Source organism: Salvelinus fontinalis, chromosome 1 (assembly GCF_029448725.1).
Source record: "Salvelinus fontinalis isolate EN_2023a chromosome 1, ASM2944872v1, whole genome shotgun sequence".
NCBI lineage: Eukaryota > Metazoa > Chordata > Actinopteri > Salmoniformes > Salmonidae > Salvelinus > Salvelinus fontinalis.
In genome coordinates this window covers 26,821,586-26,841,614 of record NC_074665.1, presented here as the reverse complement: position 1 = coordinate 26,841,614, position 20,029 = coordinate 26,821,586, and the positions used below count along the sequence as shown (strand labels likewise).

At 45.2% G+C, this 20,029-nt stretch overlaps 1 protein-coding gene across 3 annotated transcripts in view; it reads right to left on the bottom strand.

Annotated features, from left to right (window-relative positions):
- LOC129851458 (heat shock 70 kDa protein 12A-like) overlaps positions 1-18,855 on the bottom strand; it is a 53,479-nt gene extending 34,624 nt beyond the window's left edge. The window contains exon 1 of one of the 3 annotated variants that reach the window (XM_055918030.1): positions 18,831-18,855. Coding sequence is in view for 1 of the 3 variants with exons in the window: in XM_055918012.1 (XP_055773987.1) it covers positions 6,120-6,210 (91 nt within the window). In the remaining 2 variants the exon portion in view is untranslated. Of the gene's footprint in view, positions 1-6,119; positions 6,555-18,830 lie in introns of those variants that run through there. The other 2 variants (XM_055918021.1, XM_055918012.1) reach the window with 2 other exon arrangements.
- Positions 18,856-20,029: the final 1,174 nt, after the last annotated feature.

The following is a 20,029-nucleotide window of genomic DNA, read 5'->3' as shown; positions in this document are numbered from 1 at the left end:
CACAAAGTAGATGTCCTAACTGACTTGCCAAAACTATAGTTTGCTAACAAGAAATTTGTGTAGTGGTTGAAAAACTAGTTTTAATGACGCCAACCTAAGTGTATGTAAACTTCTAACTTCAACTGTACATCTGTCCCTCATTTTAAGGTCAAACTATTAAGTGAACTGAACTCTTATTTCAAAAGAAACATAGTCAAATCATAGTATTAAAACAGGTGAGCTGGTTCTACTATTTTTGGCAATTTTCTAGTGTTTTGTAGTGAAAAACTGAACGGTCGAGCAATAACCCATAAATAAACAAGCTAGATTTTTTTTTTGGGGGGGTGGGGTGTAGCTTGCATTCAATTACCATTCCCTGTTGAACACAACAAGCATCCATTCCCCCTATCACAAGATGATTTATGGCTGACTAAGATGGAATCATCAACCCTATTTTATTTAGCACTTAATAGGCACTTACTACAGTATTTTTGAAATGTAACCTCTTGAGATGGGAAATCATGTTTTTTAATGAAGTTGAACATGTGCTCTTTATCACAGAATGTTAAATTTAGGTGAAATCCAATACATATTATTTTTTTTACCAACTTATGCTTTTTAAAAAGCATCGGATTGGTGGAACGACCCTATTAAAGTAATTCCATCAAGTCTAAACTAGTCATCAAACAGCACACCATATATTCAACTTTTGTGAGTTAAGTTGTCCTTAATTGTTGCTGTTTTTTTGTGTTTGAACTGAGGTAGTTAAGAGCAACAGAATCATTCAGTAAAGGTTCTTACGTAAATCTGTCAAAGGGAACACAGGCCCCAAACACTTTGAAAGGTGGATGTACAGTAGACATTGCAATGGGATGTAAACATTGCTGTGGTGTGAGGAAGAGCTTGTATCTGACAGCAACAGGATGGGAGTGAGAGATGTGAAGAAACAGTGTTTCAGAGTGTTTACATTCTTGGAATTCCACTGAAACATATGCAACCAATTAGGCTTCATTGGACATCAAATAGGCTTGCGCTTCAGTAGGCGTTGGTTTCTAACATTGAACTGGTGAGAGCACAAAGAGTACAGTGGTGAGAGTACAGAGAGTACAGCTTTCTGTGGAGTACACTGTGTTTGATGGAGGAGAGAGAGACACATACAGACGGAGATTACAGTATTTTCATGAAGGGCCTCTTGGGTAATCGAAATGATGTCAGACTGCTGATGTCTAACAGCTGTTTAGGTCTTATTTTCTCATCTACAATCCAATGGCATGTGAAAAGCACCTCCCTCCCCCTGCGCCGCCTACTCCAAAACAGAATGGGTGCCTCCTCTTGTGGGTAAACAAAGCCAATATCTTAGTCATGACATAATGCCGAGCATTGGACATCTTGTCCCTTCCGAGTTTATTTGCCTTCCAATTGTAATTATTTTCAACCTCCATAAAACGTAGCAACCATGTTATTACTGTAGTAATAACAGCATTATTGGTATAAAACCAACTAATGTCAACTGTTACCCACACAGAATACCTATAACAAAAATGTGAACCTGTAATGTAATTAATGTCACCCATTATCACCTAGTCACAACATGAAAGATATCTTTGATTGAGAGAACACACCTGTGTCGTGGTGGGCCCTCTGGTGTGTGTCTCGTCTTGGAGTAGCGATCGGATCTGTTTGACCTTAGGGCCTCTGTGGCGCTGAAAGACAACTTCCTGTCTGGCCCTGGCCCATCAGATTCAGCCCCCCTCCCGCTCTTGTCTCGGGGACTCTAAGTCATTGGGTTGACCTCAAACAGAGACGTTAATGCCTGAGGCCTTAAACCACCTCCGACTGCATACTAACCCCTCCCCTGGCCTGAACCCCTTGCCCAGCCACCAACCCCCAAAGCCCCCATGCATTTCATAAATGGAAGCCAACAATGGCTTCAAGTGAAAAAGGGCAATTGTATACTAGAGCTCAAAGGTCTCGTACAGAGGCTGTACATGTTTAAAATGATAACATCTTTATCACTGCTGTAGCATGCAGCTGCACTGGAGTTGTAACACGGCTTGTGTTGTGCTGTATGAATGCCTCCCTCACTTCTGCAAGAAGACAACAATGTGTTGGCTGCTATGGGAACTTCGAATGTTGTGTGTCACTAAATCAAATGAAATGTTATTTGTCACATGTCGCAACAACAGGTGTAGACTAACAGTGAAATGCTTACTTGTGGGTCCTTTTCCAACAATGCAGAGAGAGAGAGATACAGATAAAATAGAACTAGTGACATGAGGTATAAATACACAGTGAATATCGAATAAAAATAATGAGTAAAAATAACATGGTTATATACAGGGAGTACCAGTACCAAGTCGGTGTGCAGGGGGTACGAGGTCATAGGAAATGATGGCTGAGACATTATGTACAAAAAAAGTTAAGATCAGTGTAAAAAAAAAAACACAAGACAGCTACTATCCACTGCAGCGCCATCTTTCGTTTACAGCATTTGTGAGTGCAATGACGACAGCACACCTGTGGATCAATTTGTTTTTGACTGCTCATGATGTGCTGAGCCACATTGAGGTATTATATTGTATAGTCCTTTTCAATGCTTGTTGCTGTTCACCTATTAGTCACCCAGCTGATTTATGACCTGAATGACCTTGTAGTGATTCATACAATGCTATCTTATGGTAAAAGGTCTCCTAAACTCAATGCATTTCAATGTCTTCTCTGAAATGTCGTCGGACCTGACCTCATCACATTTACACTCTTGTTAATTGATACTCAAGATTGGTTCCTTGAATGCATGGAATGTGCAACGCTGACACTAGTCTTTAAAAAAACTCTACAACGGTTCTCTCCTCTCAGTGAAATTGATGAGGAGGCATCACACATTGGTTGGCCGGAGCCACATGTGTGGGAGTGTCCGTAAGTACTTGGATATTCTGTAGAACAGCTGGACAGAGCACACAGAAAATAGCCCAGTGATGAGGTCCACTTTGTGCAGCTCAGCAGACCAGAGGAAAACTGGGCTTACGACTGGGCTAAAAGTTGGCGATCACAGTGAAGCTGATTGAATTCCTAGATCATGGTACAAGTCGATCTGGAGAATTCACCCACAGAAAAACACTGGGGCTGATTGAAACGCTTTCAGGTGTTTAGAGCATTGATTAGACAAGAATGTATGACTGACTGTTTAATGAACTAGTTTGTTATAGATTACTTTTGTATTTGTCACCTTTTAGGTTAACGCCTCGCCTCGTTGCATCAAGCTGTCACCAATGCTATCTACAAAGGCAACACGAGATGAATCTGTGCATTTTGGAATCTGTGGTCACATTAATATCACATTCCAACCAAATAAGTGTCTGTGTATGACTCCCCCACAACTCTCCGAGCTCTCCCTTTCTCTCTCTACCATAAATGTGTAGAACATGTGTGGCTATCCCTAAGGGAACACAAAGCTCTCTGTTAGTGTGGTCACTGGGTGTTCTCACTTGGCTAAAGCCAGTCCAAAATAGTTTTGGATTTTGCTCTTTAAAATAAATTACTTGAGCAAAAGTCGGACAACAGAAAATGTGCTTAGCAAGTTATGATAGTGACATCGGCAATTAGAAGTAATGATAATTTGAAACAGATCATTGCCGTTTTGGTTTTGTCTACAAGCCGTATCAGAGGGTTTAGATGCTATTTGTCATCTCTGGGATTTGTGTCAGCAGACTAATAGGTACTTGAGGAATTGAGCACAGCTCTCATGATGAGAAATTGTCCTTGTAGCTCAGGTAATCAGCTGAGTGCAATATCAATTTAGGTCCATTTGTCACATTCACACGTTTTACTGCACACAATTACAGTGCCTAATATTAGCCAATCACTGCATTTCAATAATCTGAAAAGGTTCAACATTACTATTCGAACATGTGCTGCTCCACTGACTGTGACCACACCCTGAATAGTATGGGGACTCCATTGTCCCGTTCTGCTTGCCTGACGACTGAAACTGAATTCTTCTGCTGCTCTATATTTGCTACATACCGCAGTCTGAGACTGCCATCGTTGAAGTCATTTGTGGTGACATCAGAATGAGGGGTCTTGTACAAAACAAAGTCATCAGTGTTGGGATCATCTCTAAATAATCAGAGTATCAAAGCCAATGAATTTAAAATAAAATAAAAGCCGATTTACCTACGTATGTTCTGGCTCTGGCCAAACCAATCGGTTTCTGGGACCAATCAGAATAGTTAGAATGTGTATGCATTCTAGAAATCGTCGGGGAGATTCTCAGACCCAGAATCATTGCGGAGTACTAACACGCCGTGGGCGTGGCGTAGAATTTGGCTGGAGCAAAGAGTTTGGGTAACCAGGCAATCGTTCTGCTGCAACGCTCAAATGTACATATTGATCGATTCCACAGTGACTGTGCTGTCAACCTCTATATCAGCGATGCTGAGGTAGCTGTCCGCACTTCCAATTACAAAATATGATTGGTGGGTGCTGTGCAGACTGAGCGGCAGTCTCTCTTCAGATAAAGTTTCAAGTTGTATTAGTCGTATGTACGGGATACACATGGTATACAACGTCCAACGAAATCCTTACTTGCAGGTTCCTTTTCGACAATGCAACAACAAAATGAAATAATAAAAGATACGAATACAAACATAAAGTAAATGGCTCATTAGAATATAATACCTTAAAAGAAAAATCATAACTATAATACAGATAGGCACAATTTATAGTCAAATATTTACATACGTTTTGGGGTTAGGGGGGGACAGATCTGGCAATGTCCCACTGTGTCTGCCTCATCCCAATGTGCAGCTGAGCTCACTGAAGTGCAGTTAGTGCACATCCCCACCCACCATTTCACAATGTCAGGAGTGCCTGGCAGGAGAGGTTAGGATTGGCAGCACTGCCCAAATAGCGTAGTGCTTGTAAAATGCGTAGTCTGTTTAAAACTTTTGAAGCACCCTGTCACAACCCAGTAAATGATTCCCAATCAAATACTTGCCTGTTTGTTGATATATGGTCTGGATCAACAATGAACACCATCAAATAATACATTGTAAACTCATAACACTGTGGGGAAAAAAACTCTCTCTAAAAGGTTTAACAGAGCAGGTGAAATGTAACCATACTCTAAAGTCATATATCGTCAATGATACTATTTAGGCCTTTATAGAATTCTGGGAAGTCATCAAAAAAGGGAAAGGGTCTGAATACTTTACGAATGCACTGGGCCTACTGTACTGTACACGATTCATCTAACCCCCCCATATTACATCATAGGAGAGGTGTCACATGACTTACTGTCCTGCTGTGGAGCCGATATGACACCTCTGTGGAGCTTGTGGGTGATGGAAATAAAAGTAAATATGCCTATTCCTAAATAACATGTTGGACGTAAAAAACCTAGAAGAAAACGTCAAATAAGTAAAACAACATGAAAATAAGAGCACTGGTTGAGATAGAATAATATCATTTGTCCCATAATAGAGGACTCGCTGCTTTTAATCAATTCAGATTATATAGCGATTCCTACTTCTAATCCGACGTTTTAACCACATTGCTGCGATACCTGGGATGATAGTCTGGCAAGCATACTTTTGCTGCATTGAGTCAAGCCTCCCGTGGGACTGACCATGTGACCATGCTCTGCACGGTTATGGAGGACCAAACTCTACTGCGTGAGCATACCTTTTCTGCCCAAGGAAAAGGGGCGTCTAAACGCGACTGGTGGCGATTTTCTGGGGCTGTAGGGAAAATATTCTTCAGAGTAAAATAATGATTCTAATAATGAAATGTGTTTCTGTCCAGGTGGATTATCATCTTTCCTCCATGTTGCGGCAGAGCTATTTTGAAGCTGCATGGCCACGACTGTAGCCTATACGCTTTACAATAATAGCTTCATTACAAACCTTTGTATAGCTAAATACATTTAAAAGGAGCGAATACCTCTATATAACATCGCCATCACATTACCTGGACGACTATAACCCAAATCAAACGTGAAAAGGAGTCTCCTGGCGAGATCTCAAAGGCTCTAATGCGCACCGCCACGGATATAATGAGCGCACCTACTGTGTAGCTTTGAGACTGAAATAATAGATAGAGGGCCCTTTGAAGGATAGCCTTAAGAATCAAAAGCGTTTTACCTGCTATTATCTTGTCTGTTGCCGATTCTTTCTCAGTCATCATGTCCCGCTGTTTTATCTTTCCTTGAGTCTCCCCTAAACAGTTACACATTCAGTTTGTCCTTGTTTACTTGCCAGTCTGAAGCATTAGATTTAACTGGAAAATAGGATTAGCTATGGATGGCGCGCTAAAAATAACATTTAAAGGATGCACAGCAGGGTTGACCCATTCAACTAAAAGCTTGTAGTCGAGTTTGACCGATGTACACCTCCAAAGCAAGGAAGTCTGGTAGTACCTCAGGCTGCTACTTTCCGATTGTTCGGTAGCCCTCTGTCCCGCCCCTCCCGTCAGCTCGCACGGCTGTTCTGGCAAGGAATGTCTCCAAATCCAGACCTAAAAGTATACAGTAAGGGCTTCTAGGATGCAGCACTAGGTTTACACCATCAGGGTCTTAGCTTTCCTGCACTGGCAAATTTTCATTAGTCATCTCCTATGCAAATAAGAACCCACCCCCCCACCCCACCTAAAAAAAATCTGTACAATGGTTTTCAGGTTACCTGTCATGTTTTGCTTTTTGACTATTAGGCCTACATCAATGCACTTGTACTGCAATATTGCATAAACATTTTAGGAATGGTAAAATGCACTATGCTTCTGGGTTTGTTGTACATTCATGATGACACTTGATGAACACTGAGTTCAATACATGATTAGACAGTCAAGGCTGGGCTCTAGCAATCAGGTATATGTTTAAAAAAAAAACATTGTAGCGTTTTTTTTGTTGCTATATGAGCCCCATTACAATTCCCATCAAGTGGGTTAACCCTATTGGTGCAAAGCATAGGGTGTTCACCTTTCATGCTAGTGAGCCTGCGGGAAGTAGGGGTGCTGAAAATAATAAAAATATATATATTAATCCAAATGTATAATTTTTTGAAGAAAGTTTCACAAAAGTAGTGCACTCGGCCTTTAACAGTCTTGTATTAGAGGACTGATTTAGCCCACAGAGAAACCAAACTAAACATACTCAATTTACTAAATATAGTAAACAACATGTATGCAATGTCTTAGCAGATGAAAATAAACCCAATATAACTTTGTTATCTATCACACAATGAAAACATTATGCCAAGTGCCACAATATTAACAGCCTCAAAATCATCAGCATGCTAATGAAGAAAAGAGCAAAGATGTAAAGGAAAGGTTCACCCATTTTAAATGTTTTATTGTTTTTGTGCATCTCTGAGTGATGATCTATCGATTCCCTGGGTCATTTCATATTTTCATGTGTATCTGAGTTATTGTCGTTCAAGCAGGTAGAAATCCGGCCGGTATGACGTAGCACTGTGATAGAATCACTCTCACTACACTGGAAGTGAATAGGAGTATGACTTTTAGATTGCGAAAACGTCAATCACATATGTCAGATTGCAATACTGGCCGATGTAATAACTCGGGAGAATGTCTTCTCTCGAATCAGCCATTGATAATATTTTTGTAATATAAAGGAGGGTCTACTACTTTTTCCTATTTGTCTGCCTCTTTAGTCCAGGGTGCATTGCATGGTGCCGTTGCCAGAGATATTATAGAAAGGAGATAGGAATCCAATGAATGAAGGAACGTATAATGCCCGACCCAGCCAACTGTTGACCAATCGCGTTCACATTGTCATGAGGCTTCACGCGGTTGCTAAGCTAATGGTCACGCAATCCCTTCTCAAAGTCAGTGTATATGTCAAGAAACGTAAATATTTCCTCGAAAGTACATAATTTCACGATTCCAAAGCAATACGATATTACAGAGAGCATGTTAATTATCTTACATCTCGGAAAATATTTGTAATGTTGTACTTCTTGTTGACAAAATTCGTGCTAATGTTGGGTTTTTGAGCTAGCGCCCAATAGACTACCATTCACTCCTTGAAGGAGAGCGCTCCTTGTCCCAGAATCGCCCAGAATGCACTGCACGGCCCATTGGCGTAGCATGGGCAACGTTTCCCATCTCCTCAAAAGTATATCTGCTCTTGTGAATGTCAGACTCCACTCTGTCAGACTCCACTCTGTGAGGCACATCGATCTGCAGGTTGAACATGGTGAGATTGTAGGCTCCTAAATTGATATAGTGCAGTTTGTTTTGGCGATTTTACAGCTAACCAGCTATTTTATATGCAGATATTTACTTTGGTATTATTGTGTGTAGCTACATTTGCTACCTAGCTAGCCAGCTAGCCCATTGAGAGAGCATTTGTCACGTTCCTGACCTGTTTTCTGTTATTTTTGTATGTGTTTAGTTGGTCAGGGCGTGAGTTGGGGTGGGCATTCTATGTTTTGTGTTTCTATGTTTAGGTGGTTTGTAATTAGCCTTATATGGTTCTCAATCAGAGACAGGTGTTTGACTTTTCCTCTGATTGAGAACCATATAAAGGTAGGCTGTTCACACTGTTTGTTTGTGGGTGGTTGTCTTCTGTGTCTGTGTATGTTGCACCACACGGGACTGTTTCGGTTTGTTCGTTCGTTTGATGTAGTCTGTTCCTGTTCGTGAGTTCTTCGTGTCTTTATGTAAGTTCCATGTTCAGGTCTGTCTACATCGTTCGTTTTCTTATTTTGTAGTTTGTTGAAGTGTGTTCGGTTTTCGTCTGTACTTTAATAAACTTCGTTATGTCCAAATATCACGCTGCACTTTGGTCCAATCCCTACTCCTCCTCTTCGTCTGAAGAGGAGGAGGACAGCCGTTACAGAACCACCCACCTACCATGGAGCAAGCAGCGTGAGAGGAACCAGCAGCAGCGGCCAAAGAACCAGGACTCGTGGACTTGGGAGGAAGTATTGAATGGAGAAGGACCCTGGGCTAAACCAGGAGAATATCGCCGCCCCAAAACTGAGCTGGAGGCAGTGAAAACAGAGAGGCGGCATTTCGAGGAGCTAGCTAGGAAGCAGGAGAAGGATCTGGGCTACACTACGTGGGAGGAGATCGACAGGTGGGCGATCAACCCAGGGCGAGTGCCGGAGCCCGCCTGGGATTCTCTGGCGCAGTGCGAGGAGGGATACCGCCGAATGGAGGCAGCACGACGACGCGGTAGGAAGCCTGTGAGTAAACCCCAAAAATTTCTCGGGGGGGGGGGGGGTGCTAAGAGGGAGAGTGGCAAAGTCACGTAGGAGACCTGCGTCCACTCCCTGTACTTACCGTGGAGAGCGAGAGTACGGGCAGACACCGTGTTACGCAGTAGAGCGCATGGTGTCTCCTGTACGTGTGCATAGCCCGGTGCGGGTTATTCCACCTCCCCGCACTGGCAGGGCTAGATTGAGTATTGAGCCGGATGTCATGAAGCCGGCCCTACATATCTGGCCACCAGTACGTCTCCTCGGGCCGGCTTACATGGCACCAGCCTTACACATGGTGTCCCCGGTTCGCCTACATAGCCCGGTGCGGGTTATTCCACCTCCCCGCACTGGTCGGGCGACGGGGAGCATACAACCAGGTAAGGTTGGGCAGGCTCAGTGCTCAAGGGAGCCAGTACGCCTGCACGGTCCGGTATTTCCGGCGCCACCTCCCCGCCCCAACCCAGTACCACCAGTGCCTACACCACGCACCAGGCTTCCAGTGCGTCTCCAGAGCCCTGTTCCTCCTCCACGCACTCTCCCTGTGGTGCGTGTATCCAGCCCAGTGCCTCCAGTTCCGGCACCACGCACCAAGCCTCAAGAGCGTCTCCAGAGCCCTGTACGCACGGTTCCTTCTCCCCGTACTCGCCCTTATGTGCGTGCCCTCAGCTCGGTACCACCAGTGCCGATACCACGCACCAGGCATATAGTACGCCTTGAGAGTCCAGTGTGCCCTGTTGCTGCTCCCCGCACTAGCCTGAAGGTGCGTGTCTTTAGCCCGGTACCTCCAGTTCCGGTACCACGCACCAGGCCTACAGTGCGTCTCAGCCGGCCAGAGTCTGCCGTCTGCCCAACGGCGCCTGAACTGGCCGTCTGCCCAACGGCGCCTGAACTGGCCGTCTGCCCAACGGCGCCTGAACTGGCCGTCTGCCCAACGGCGCCTGAACTGCCCGTCTGCCCAACGCCGCCTGAACTGCCCGTCTGCCAAGCGAGGCATGAACTGCCCGTCTGTACTGAGCCTTCAAAGCCGCCCGTCTGTACTGAGCCTGCAAAGCCGCCCGTCTGCCATGAGCTTTCAAAGCCGCCCGTCTGCCATGAGCTTTCAGAGCCGTCCGCCAGACAGGAGCCGCCAGAGCCTTCCGCCAGACAGGATCAGCCAGAGCCTTCCGCCAGACAGGATCAGCCAGAGCCTTCCGCCAGACAGGATCAGCCAGAGCCTTCCGCCAGACAGGATCAGCCAGAGCCTTCCGCCAGACAGGATCAGCCAGAGCCTTCCGCCAGACAGGATCAGCCAGAGCCTTCCGCCAGACAGGATCAGCCAGAGCCTTCCGCCAGACAGGATCAGCCAGAGCCTTCCGCCAGACAGGATCAGCCAGAGCCTTCCGCCAGACAGGATCAGCCAGAGCCTTCCGCCAGACAGGATCAGCCAGAGCCGTCCGCCAGCCATGACCAGCCAGAGCCGTCAGCCAGCCATGACCAGCCAGAGCCGTCAGCCAGCCATGACCAGCCAGAGCCGTCAGCCAGCCATGACCAGCCAGAGCCGTCAGCCAGCCATGACCAGCCAGAGCCGTCAGCCAGCCATGACCAGCCAGAGCCGTCAGCCAGCCATGACCAGCCAGAGCCGTCAGCCAGCCATGACCAGCCAGAGCCGTCAGCCAGCCATGACCAGCCAGAGCCGTCAGCCAGCCATGACCAGCCAGAGCCGTCAGCCAGCCATGACCAGCCAGAGCCGTCATCCAGCCATGACCAGCCAGAGCCGTCATCCAGCCATGACCAGCCAGAGCCGTCATCCAGCCAGGATCCGCCAGAGCCAGCCAGCCAGGATCCGCCAGAGCCAGCCAGCCAGGATCCGCCAGAGCCAGCCAGCCAGGATCCGCCAGAGCCAGCCAGCCAGGATCCGCCAGTCATTCTGGTGTTTCCCCTCATTCTGGTGTTGCCCCTCATTCTGGTGTTGCCCCTCATTCTGGTGCTGCCCCTCAGTCCGGTGCTGCCCCTCAGTCCGGTGCTGCCCCTCAGTCCGGTGCTGCCCCTCAGTCCGGTGCTGCCCCTCAGTCCGGTGCTGCCCCTCAGTCCGGTGCTGCCCCTCAGTCCGGTGCTGCCCCTTAGTCCGGTGCTGCCCCTTAATCCAGTGGGGTTAATTTGGAGGGTGGTCATTGGGAGGAGGCTAAAGAAGCGGGGATTTATTATGGTGGGATGGGGACCACGCCCAGAGCCTGAGCCGCCACCGTGGACAGATGCCCACCCAGACCCTCCCCATGACTTTTGGTGGTGCGTCCGGAGTTCGCACCTTGAGGGGGGGGTTCTGTCACGTTCCTGACCTGTTTTCTGTTATTTTTGTATGTGTTTAGTTGGTCAGGGCGTGAGTTGGGGTGGGCATTCTATGTTTTGTGTTTCTATGTTTAGGTGGTTTGTAATTAGCCTTATATGGTTCTCAATCAGAGACAGGTGTTTGACTTTTCCTCTGATTGAGAACCATATAAAGGTAGGCTGTTCACACTGTTTGTTTGTGGGTGGTTGTCTTCTGTGTCTGTGTATGTTGCACCACACGGGACTGTTTCGGTTTGTTCGTTCGTTTGATGTAGTCTGTTCCTGTTCGTGAGTTCTTCGTGTCTTTATGTAAGTTCCATGTTCAGTTCTGTCTACATCGTTCGTTTTCTTACTTTGTAGTTTGTTGAAGTGTGTTCGGTTTTCGTCTGTACTTTTAATAAACTTCGTTATGTCCAAATATCACGCTGCACTTTGGTCCAATCCCTACTCCTCCTCTTCGTCTGAAGAGGAGGAGGACAGCCGTTACAGCATTACAGATTTTGTAGTTGACTGGAGCTGCAACAGATTCCCATAACAATTTTCCATGTTGCTACCAACCTTATTATAATGCCAAAATGAAACATTTGTTCACCAAAACTATTGTTCTCACATATTAGTGTAATTTTACACAGTAAATTAAAGGAATGAGTGGTTTTGATTGGATTTTCCTTAAAGATTTCCTAGATCAATTGTTTATTTAGTATTGTTATGTAGTTTCAACATTTACATGAAATGTGAACAATATTGGGATGTTGGAGGTAGAGAAATTGGTATAGAAATTAACATTCAATGTCCACCAGAGCTGTTGCTAGAGAATTTAATGTTAATTTCTCTACTATAAGCCACCTCCAATGTCGTTTTAGAGAATCTGGCAGTACATCCAACCAGCCTCACAACCGCAGACCACGTGTAACCACGCCAGCCCAGGATCTCTACATCTGGCTTCTTCACCTGCGGGATCGTCTGAGACCAAATGCTCACCTTCGATGGCCACCTCTTCACATATGAATCCCGGTTTCAACTGTACCATTTCTACTTTACCGGGCAGATGGCCTGTATGGCATAATGTGGGCGGGCGTTTTGCTGATGTCAACTTTGTGAACAGAGTGCCCCATGGTGGCAGTGGGATTATGGTATGGGCAGGCATAGCCAAGGACAATGAAAACAGTTGCATTTCATCAATGGAAATTTGAATGCACAGAAATACTGTGACGAAATCCTGAGGCCCATTGTCGTGCCGTTCATCTGCCGCCATCAATTCATGTTTCAGCATGATAATGCACGGCCCCATGTCACAAGGATCTGTACACAATTCCTGGAAGCTGAAAATGTCCCAGTTCTTCCATGGCCTGCATACTCACCAGACATGTAACCCTTTGAGCATGTTTAGAATGCTCTGGATCTATGTGTACGACAGCATGTTCCAGTTCCCGCCAATATCCAGCAACTTCGCAGAGCCATTGAAGAAGAGTGGGACAAAATTCCACAGGCCACAATCAACACCCTGACCAACTCTATTCTAAGGACATGTGTCACGCTGCATGAGGCAAATGGTGGTCACACCAGATACTGACTGGTTTACCGATCCACGCCCCTAACTTTTTTTTAAGGCATGTGACCAACAGATGCATATCTGTATTCTCAGTCATGTGAAATCCATAGATTAGGGCCTAATGAATTTATGGCCTTCACTATGGCCATGGAAGTCATCATCAGGGCATCGAGATGGGTGGTCGGCGGTGAGAAAACTAAGGAAGGGCTCCATCTCCCACCTATCCGAGCATACATGGATGACATGACTACACTGACCACCACTGCAGCATGCACCAGGCGGCTACTTGCAAAACTGCAGGATAACATCAAGTGGGCCCGGATGAAAATCAAGCCAAGCAAATCTCGAAGCATCTCCATAGTCAAGGGACAGCTTAAAGATGTGAGGTTCTGCATTGGAGATGACCCGATACCAACGGTGTCTGAGCAACCCGTCAAGAGCCTGGGTAGATGGTACAACGAAAGCCTCCGGGATAAAGATCAAGTGCAGCAAGTAAGACAGGACATCGCCGACGGTTTTGAGAACATCAACAAGACCCTACTGCCTGGGAAGCTCAAGCTTTTGTGACGACCCTCCCACTCTGTCTGCCGTATTCTCTCTTTGTTCTTGTTTCCTTATTAGGATGTCGGTGGGTGGAGTTGGGAGGGTCATCAGATACATGGGAAACACCTGGGCCCGGTGTCTTCCAGGATAAATGCACCACTTCCCCGTTCATGGAGGAGACTCTCTCCATGCAGACACCTTTATAGATTTTGTTGTGGTTTTTTGTGACATTTTGGTTGTTTGCTTTAGCACCTTTCAACACACCGCATTATCACATTCATGCATGCCAAAACACTCACTTACACTACTGATTACTGATTACACACACCATTGTTAATGGCATTTAGGTTACTTTATTTAATAAATATATTTTGTTACTCCTTATCTCCACGTTGTCTCCCTTTTGTTACGGGCTCTGAGCCGGTTCGTGACAAGTGGGGGCTCATCCGGGATTAATTGAACGTATTTGTTTGGGAGAACGTGGAGGTACGTGTTTGGTTTAAATATTTTGTTTGAGTTGATAGGCCCAGTATTGGTTGCCTTAGTTGTTTGGTTGGTGTGCTGCGTTGGAGAGAGTACATTGGTTAGTTTCCAGGCCCTGCCCAGCCTGGAAACTCTTGTTCTACTTTCTGTTGGGACATCGGTCTGAGGTGAGTAATCGGCTGTGTACCTCAGTGGGAGATTTGGATAGGCTAGTACTATTTACTACCCGGAGCTATAGCCTTTTACCCCTGATAGGTTTAGCGACGTGTTTCATTTTTGAAATATGTTGGGCATGGTTAATGTTTGTTATTTTTGTGTGGTGTCTGTGGACTGAGCAGTTGTCTCGGGGGCACATCCGTGGCTTGGTGGAATCTGCCAGCGTGCTGGGGGGTTTATTTCCTTGCCAGCGGGCTACAGTGCGTAAATACCCACCGCAAATCCGCACGAAGACTAGGGTTGAGTTAATGTAGGTTTTGGGGAAGCTCCGTATCTCATCTCTCTTCTGTGGTGCTCAGGGTGATTGTCATTTCTTGAGTTGTGGTCTGGTGTGCTTAGCAGAAGGGAAGAGTGAGATTTTTTTTTTTTTTTGTAACTATGGCGTCTTATGTAGATGAGTTCATTCGCTTTCCATCAGAGGAATTGTTAGACATAGGTACTAAAGAACAGCTGTTGAAGGTGGCTGAACATTACAAGGTTGAAATTAGTGATAAACGTCTAAAGAATTCTATTAGGTTGATATTGAAGGCCAATCTGATGGAGAGTGGTATTCTTGAAGTTACCACTGGACCAGCCTCTGCTGAGGAGTTATCTCCCCGTAACGTTACAATGGCCATTCCATCGGTTAATACTAGTAGTCTTCTTTTTGAACAGCAGAAAGAACTGCTTCGGTTACAGCTAGAACATGATCGGCAGCATGATCGTGAGAAGCTAGAGTATGATCGTGTAAAGTATGAAAAGGAATTAGCATTTAAACAAGATATTGAGTATGCTAAAATCAAGTTGCAACAAGAACGGATAGAGTTGGTTAGGGAAGGAAAGATTTCTGGGGAGAGTTTGTTCTGGGAAGGTGACCCAGATTTACCCAGGGGTCGTTCCTCTTTTGGTCGTGTCCAGGACACATTTGATATTGTTGGGAACTCACGGTTATTGCCTCAGTTTAATGAAAAGGACCCTGAGACATTATTTCCGTTGTTTGAGTGTGTTGCTGACGCTAGGAGTTGGCCTGATTCTGACCGCACCTTAATGTTGCAGTGTATGCTGACTGGTAAAGCGCAGGAAGCATATTCAGCTCTTAGTGTACACGACAGTGCCAGTTATGATAAGGTTAAAACGGCTGTGTTACAAATTTATGAATTGGTTCCTGAGGCTTACCGCCAACGATTTAGAACTTTAAAAAAGGATGATAAGACTCATGTTGAGTTTGCGCGACAATTATCTTTACAGTTTAATCGATGGTGTTCTGCCTCTGAAGTTGTGACTCTCCAAGGTCTGTGTGATCTGATTATGTTAGAGCAATTTGAAGACACAATCCCTGATCGTATTGCCACTTATATTAACGAACGAAAAGTAAAGAATGTCGCTGAAGCTGCAGTTTTGGCGGATGAGTATGTGTTGACTCACAAAAGTGTCTTTGCAGAGCCCCGTATTCGGAATGAGTGGGGGGGTTCGGATAGATTTGGGCTTCGCTCACCGAGATATTTTGGTTCACGGGCAGAGTTCAATTCAACTAGGGTTGAGCCTGACTTCCGTGGAAAAGCTGACTTTGGGCAAGAGTGTCATTACTGTCATGATTCAGGTCATTGGAAAAACGAATGTCCGGTTCTCAGGGAAAAGGACAAATTCAGTACGCGTGATTACGTTAAATCTAAGCCTACGGCGTTAGCTGCGCCTGTTTCACATCAGTTCACTCATGACACGTGGTCTCAGGCGCAGGTGAAAGTCCATATTCACCCAGGCTATTTACCTTTCATTATGGAAGGTTTTGTGTCTATATTAGGGAGTAAGGAATTGGTGCCAGTGAAGATCTTGAGAGACACAGGTGCCTCCGAATCATTTGTGTTGGAGTCTGTGTTACCCTTTTCAGCTGAGACTGATTCGGGGAAGAGTGTTCTAATTAGGGGAATAGGTTTAAACACTCTTTCAGTTCCATTACATGAAATGATGTTGGATTGTGGGCTGGTAAAAGGTGAGGTTGTTGTGGGGGTGCGTCCTTCGTTGCCTATTGAGGGTGTTGACGTTGTTCTTGGGAATAACTTGGCTGGTGATCGTGTATGGCCTGTCGTGTTTCCATCTCGAGTTGTTTCCATAAAGCCGTCAGTTGTTGAGATTCCAGATGAGAGTGTACAGAGCTCCCCAGGGATGTTCCGTGCGTGTGCAGTGACGAGTTCTATGAGTCGTGGCGAACTGGTCACTGTGCCGACTGATGAGAATACCACAAAGAAGTATGACACTGCTTTCCCTGTTATTCCGTTGTCTGTTACCCACTCAGATCTAGTCAGTGCGCAGCGGACTGACCCCACATTGGAAGAGTTGCGTGACCAAATTGTGCCTGTGGAACAGTTGGGAGATGTCGCCCATTGCTATTTTCTCCAAGAGGATGTCCTGATGAGAAAGTGGGTTTCTCATGGTAGTCGTTTTCTGGGGGAGGCGATTAGTCAGGTTGTGGTACCAGTAAAGCTTCGTGAGTTGGTTTTGACAACTTCTCACAATGGTGTTGCTGGACATATGGGTGTGAGGAAAACATACCATCGCATATTAAGACATTTCTTTTGGCCTAGATTAAAGAGGGATGTCTCTGATTTCATCAAAACCAAGACATTGTGGGGAATATCCAGCATGGAAGAGGAGGCTTTGGCCTGGCAGCAAGCAAACCAACGTTCCATAAGGCAACAACATCTGAACGCAGGAAGCTGGTGGTCGAGGAGGTGCGCAGACAGGAGGAGAAGTGCAAAGGCTGTCTCTCTTGCTAAACAAGGGCAATGGACGCGGTGGGAAGGCCTGGAGAGGAGAAAGATCAACTGGAGTGAGCTTTGGCAAATGGAGGCAAGCAACATCAGCTTCATCATAAGAGCTGTTTATGATGTGCTTCCATCACCAAAAAACCTACATCAATGGTATGGCGAGGACCCGACCTGCCCCCTCTGCCCAGCTCCAGCGACTCTCAGGCATATAATGACAGGTTGCAAGAGCAGCCTCTCACAAGGCCGCTACACCTGGAGGCACAAGCAGGTCCTCAAGAGCCTGGCTGCAGCACTTGAAACCAAGAGGAGTGCAACCAATTCATTACCTCCAAAAACAAGCAATCCCGTCAAAACAACAACATTCATCCGGGAGGGACAGAAAAGGCCCAAGCATCCTCCTACAAAGCCAGAAACTGGACACCTAATCATGGCCCGGGACTGGAAGATGCTTGTCGATATTGGCCAGCAACTCATTTTTGAGTTTTTTGCTTCTACCAACCTTAGGCCAGACATGGTACTCTGGTCCCCTTCACAAAAGGCTGTGTACATCATAGAGCTCACAGTCCCATGGGAAAACTCTGTTGAAGAGGCCTACGAGCGTAAGAAACTGCGTTACAGAGTTGGCAGCAGACGCAACTCAGCGTGGCTGGAATGCAAAAGTCTGGCCTGTTGAAGTGGGATGCAGAGGATTCGTGGCTTCTTCCACCATCAGGTTGCTGAAAGAACTTGGAATCCATGGACAGGCTCTGCGGCAGACTGTCAGAGCAGTTTCTCAAGCAGCTGAAAGAGGCAGCCAGTGGATCTGGATCAAACGGAAGGACCCTTGCTGGGCTATAACTTCATGACCCCCCACCCCCACCTGAGAACCCAATTCAGATCCCTCCAACTTGAGGAGGGCATATGAGGTATGCGGTCAGCTGTAGGGCTGGCTCAGGAAAGAGGACGCCCCTGCCTTGCATACTCTCGTGGGAAATCTTAATTGGGCATGGGACACATGCTAAGGCTTGATCACCCTTTAGCTGGCCACCTTTGATGAGGGTGTTTAGTGATTAAAGGCAGAAACACCCACTGATTCGAAGGCACACTACTGAGGATGTGTCCCAAAATTGACATCTTAACCCAGTCTAAGAAATAAACCTCCCATGCCACTCTGTCAACATCACGGCAAATCTCATGTGAGTGCATACCATCTATCGGCACAATGGACAGTTTTAACATCTCGTCCTGTGTTTTATGATTCTGATTTAAATTGACTGATTTCCTTATATGAACTGTAACTCAGTAAAATCTTTGAAATTGTTGCATGATGTGTTTATACTTTGTGTTCATATATTTATGAACATGACCCAGTTGTTCGTTCTAAATGCTCCGTTCCCATGCTCGCTGGCAACGTTCTTATCTTGCTAGCTAGCTGACACAGCCAGAATAAAAGCAAAGTAGCTGCATTTGCATTTGTTTAAGCTGTTTTCTATTGACATTCATTTGGATACATCCCAACAATTAGCTGATGATGCCTGATTTTGCCTGGCATAGCTAGAAAAGTTTGCCTTCTTGTCAGGACACTCGACACTGTTCATTACGCGGAGATTGCATTGCATATCAAACATTAGGCTTGAAGCTAGCTAAATAGTTTGTTACTAGAAAACCTGCCAATATGACAACCAAATGAAAACATATAATTTGTTGAAAACAGCTGGTCAAACTAAAAGCATGTGGAGGGATTTGACTGTGACACTTGCGTCATGACTGCAACAGTAGGGACTTGAGAAATTCCTGTTCATCACTCACCACGTTAGGACATCAGATGCTCCAAAACAATATGTCTCTGCAAAAACAAATCAGCTAGCTAGCTTAGTTTTGCCTTTTGCTAAATGCTATCAAAACCATAGGAACGTGGTTGTCAAAACTACCCAAAGGCAGCCTAAAAACTAGCTGGATTATCTCTAGAATCTTTTACCAATAAAAGTCGTCAGAGGGGTCAGAAAACCTCCCTAAATATAGCGACAACGTCGCTAAATTGGCAACACTGAATTCAAACTAGACATATCTAGTTTCAAGTGGCCAAGTCACATCATGTGATATTCTACTGCAATCTAGTGGATGAACTAGGAATCAGACATTCGATCTGATTAATTCAGTGAAAAGGTTACGACTTCAGCTTTCTCCCCAAATGTATTTAATTGTAAGACTAAAAACGGAGGCATTTCTGCTTTCCACCAGGCTGGGAGATGTCTTACGCTTTTTAATGGCTGTGTTTGTATGGGGATTTGCACATGTTTAGCGACACAATTAGGTAAAATATATGACATTTAAATCATATATATTACAAAGAGGACTAAATCATTTTGGAATGGTAATTGGTGAAATATTTAATTTTAAACCCAGACTTTCAAATCTCTTATTTCCCAAAATGGGAACAATTTCGAACCCAAACCAAATAAATAAACAATTGTTTTCAGATTTTCTTTGCCTCCTGTTGCTCTGGCTCTGTAATAGTTGCGTTGTTGCACATTGTCAGAATTACACGGTTCTTCTTACCTTTCTAACAATACTAAGCATGTGTTTGTAGGACTTATTGTTTTGAAAACTAAATGTATGGAATGAAGGTAGTTTACAATGTGTCACTTAAATAGATTTTTTTAAAACGTAACCTTTATTTAGCTAGGCAAGTCAGTTAGGAACAAATTCTTATTTATAATGACGGCCTACCGTGGAACAGTTGGTTACATGTCTTGTTCAGAGGCAGAACGACAGATTTTTACCTTGTCAGCTCGGGGATTGCTGGATCCAGCAACCAATATGCTATCTGCCGCCCCACTTAGAAAGTGCCACAAGAGGGCGTCAGAGTTTAACAGCACTTAACCCCAACATTTCTCCAAGTTTTCCCATCATTGTTTATTTTTGTTGCTTTTTGTTGTCATTGCAAAGAATTATGTGATTCATTTTAAGGCAACCCCCCCCCCCCCCCAAAAAAAAAACTGTCATTC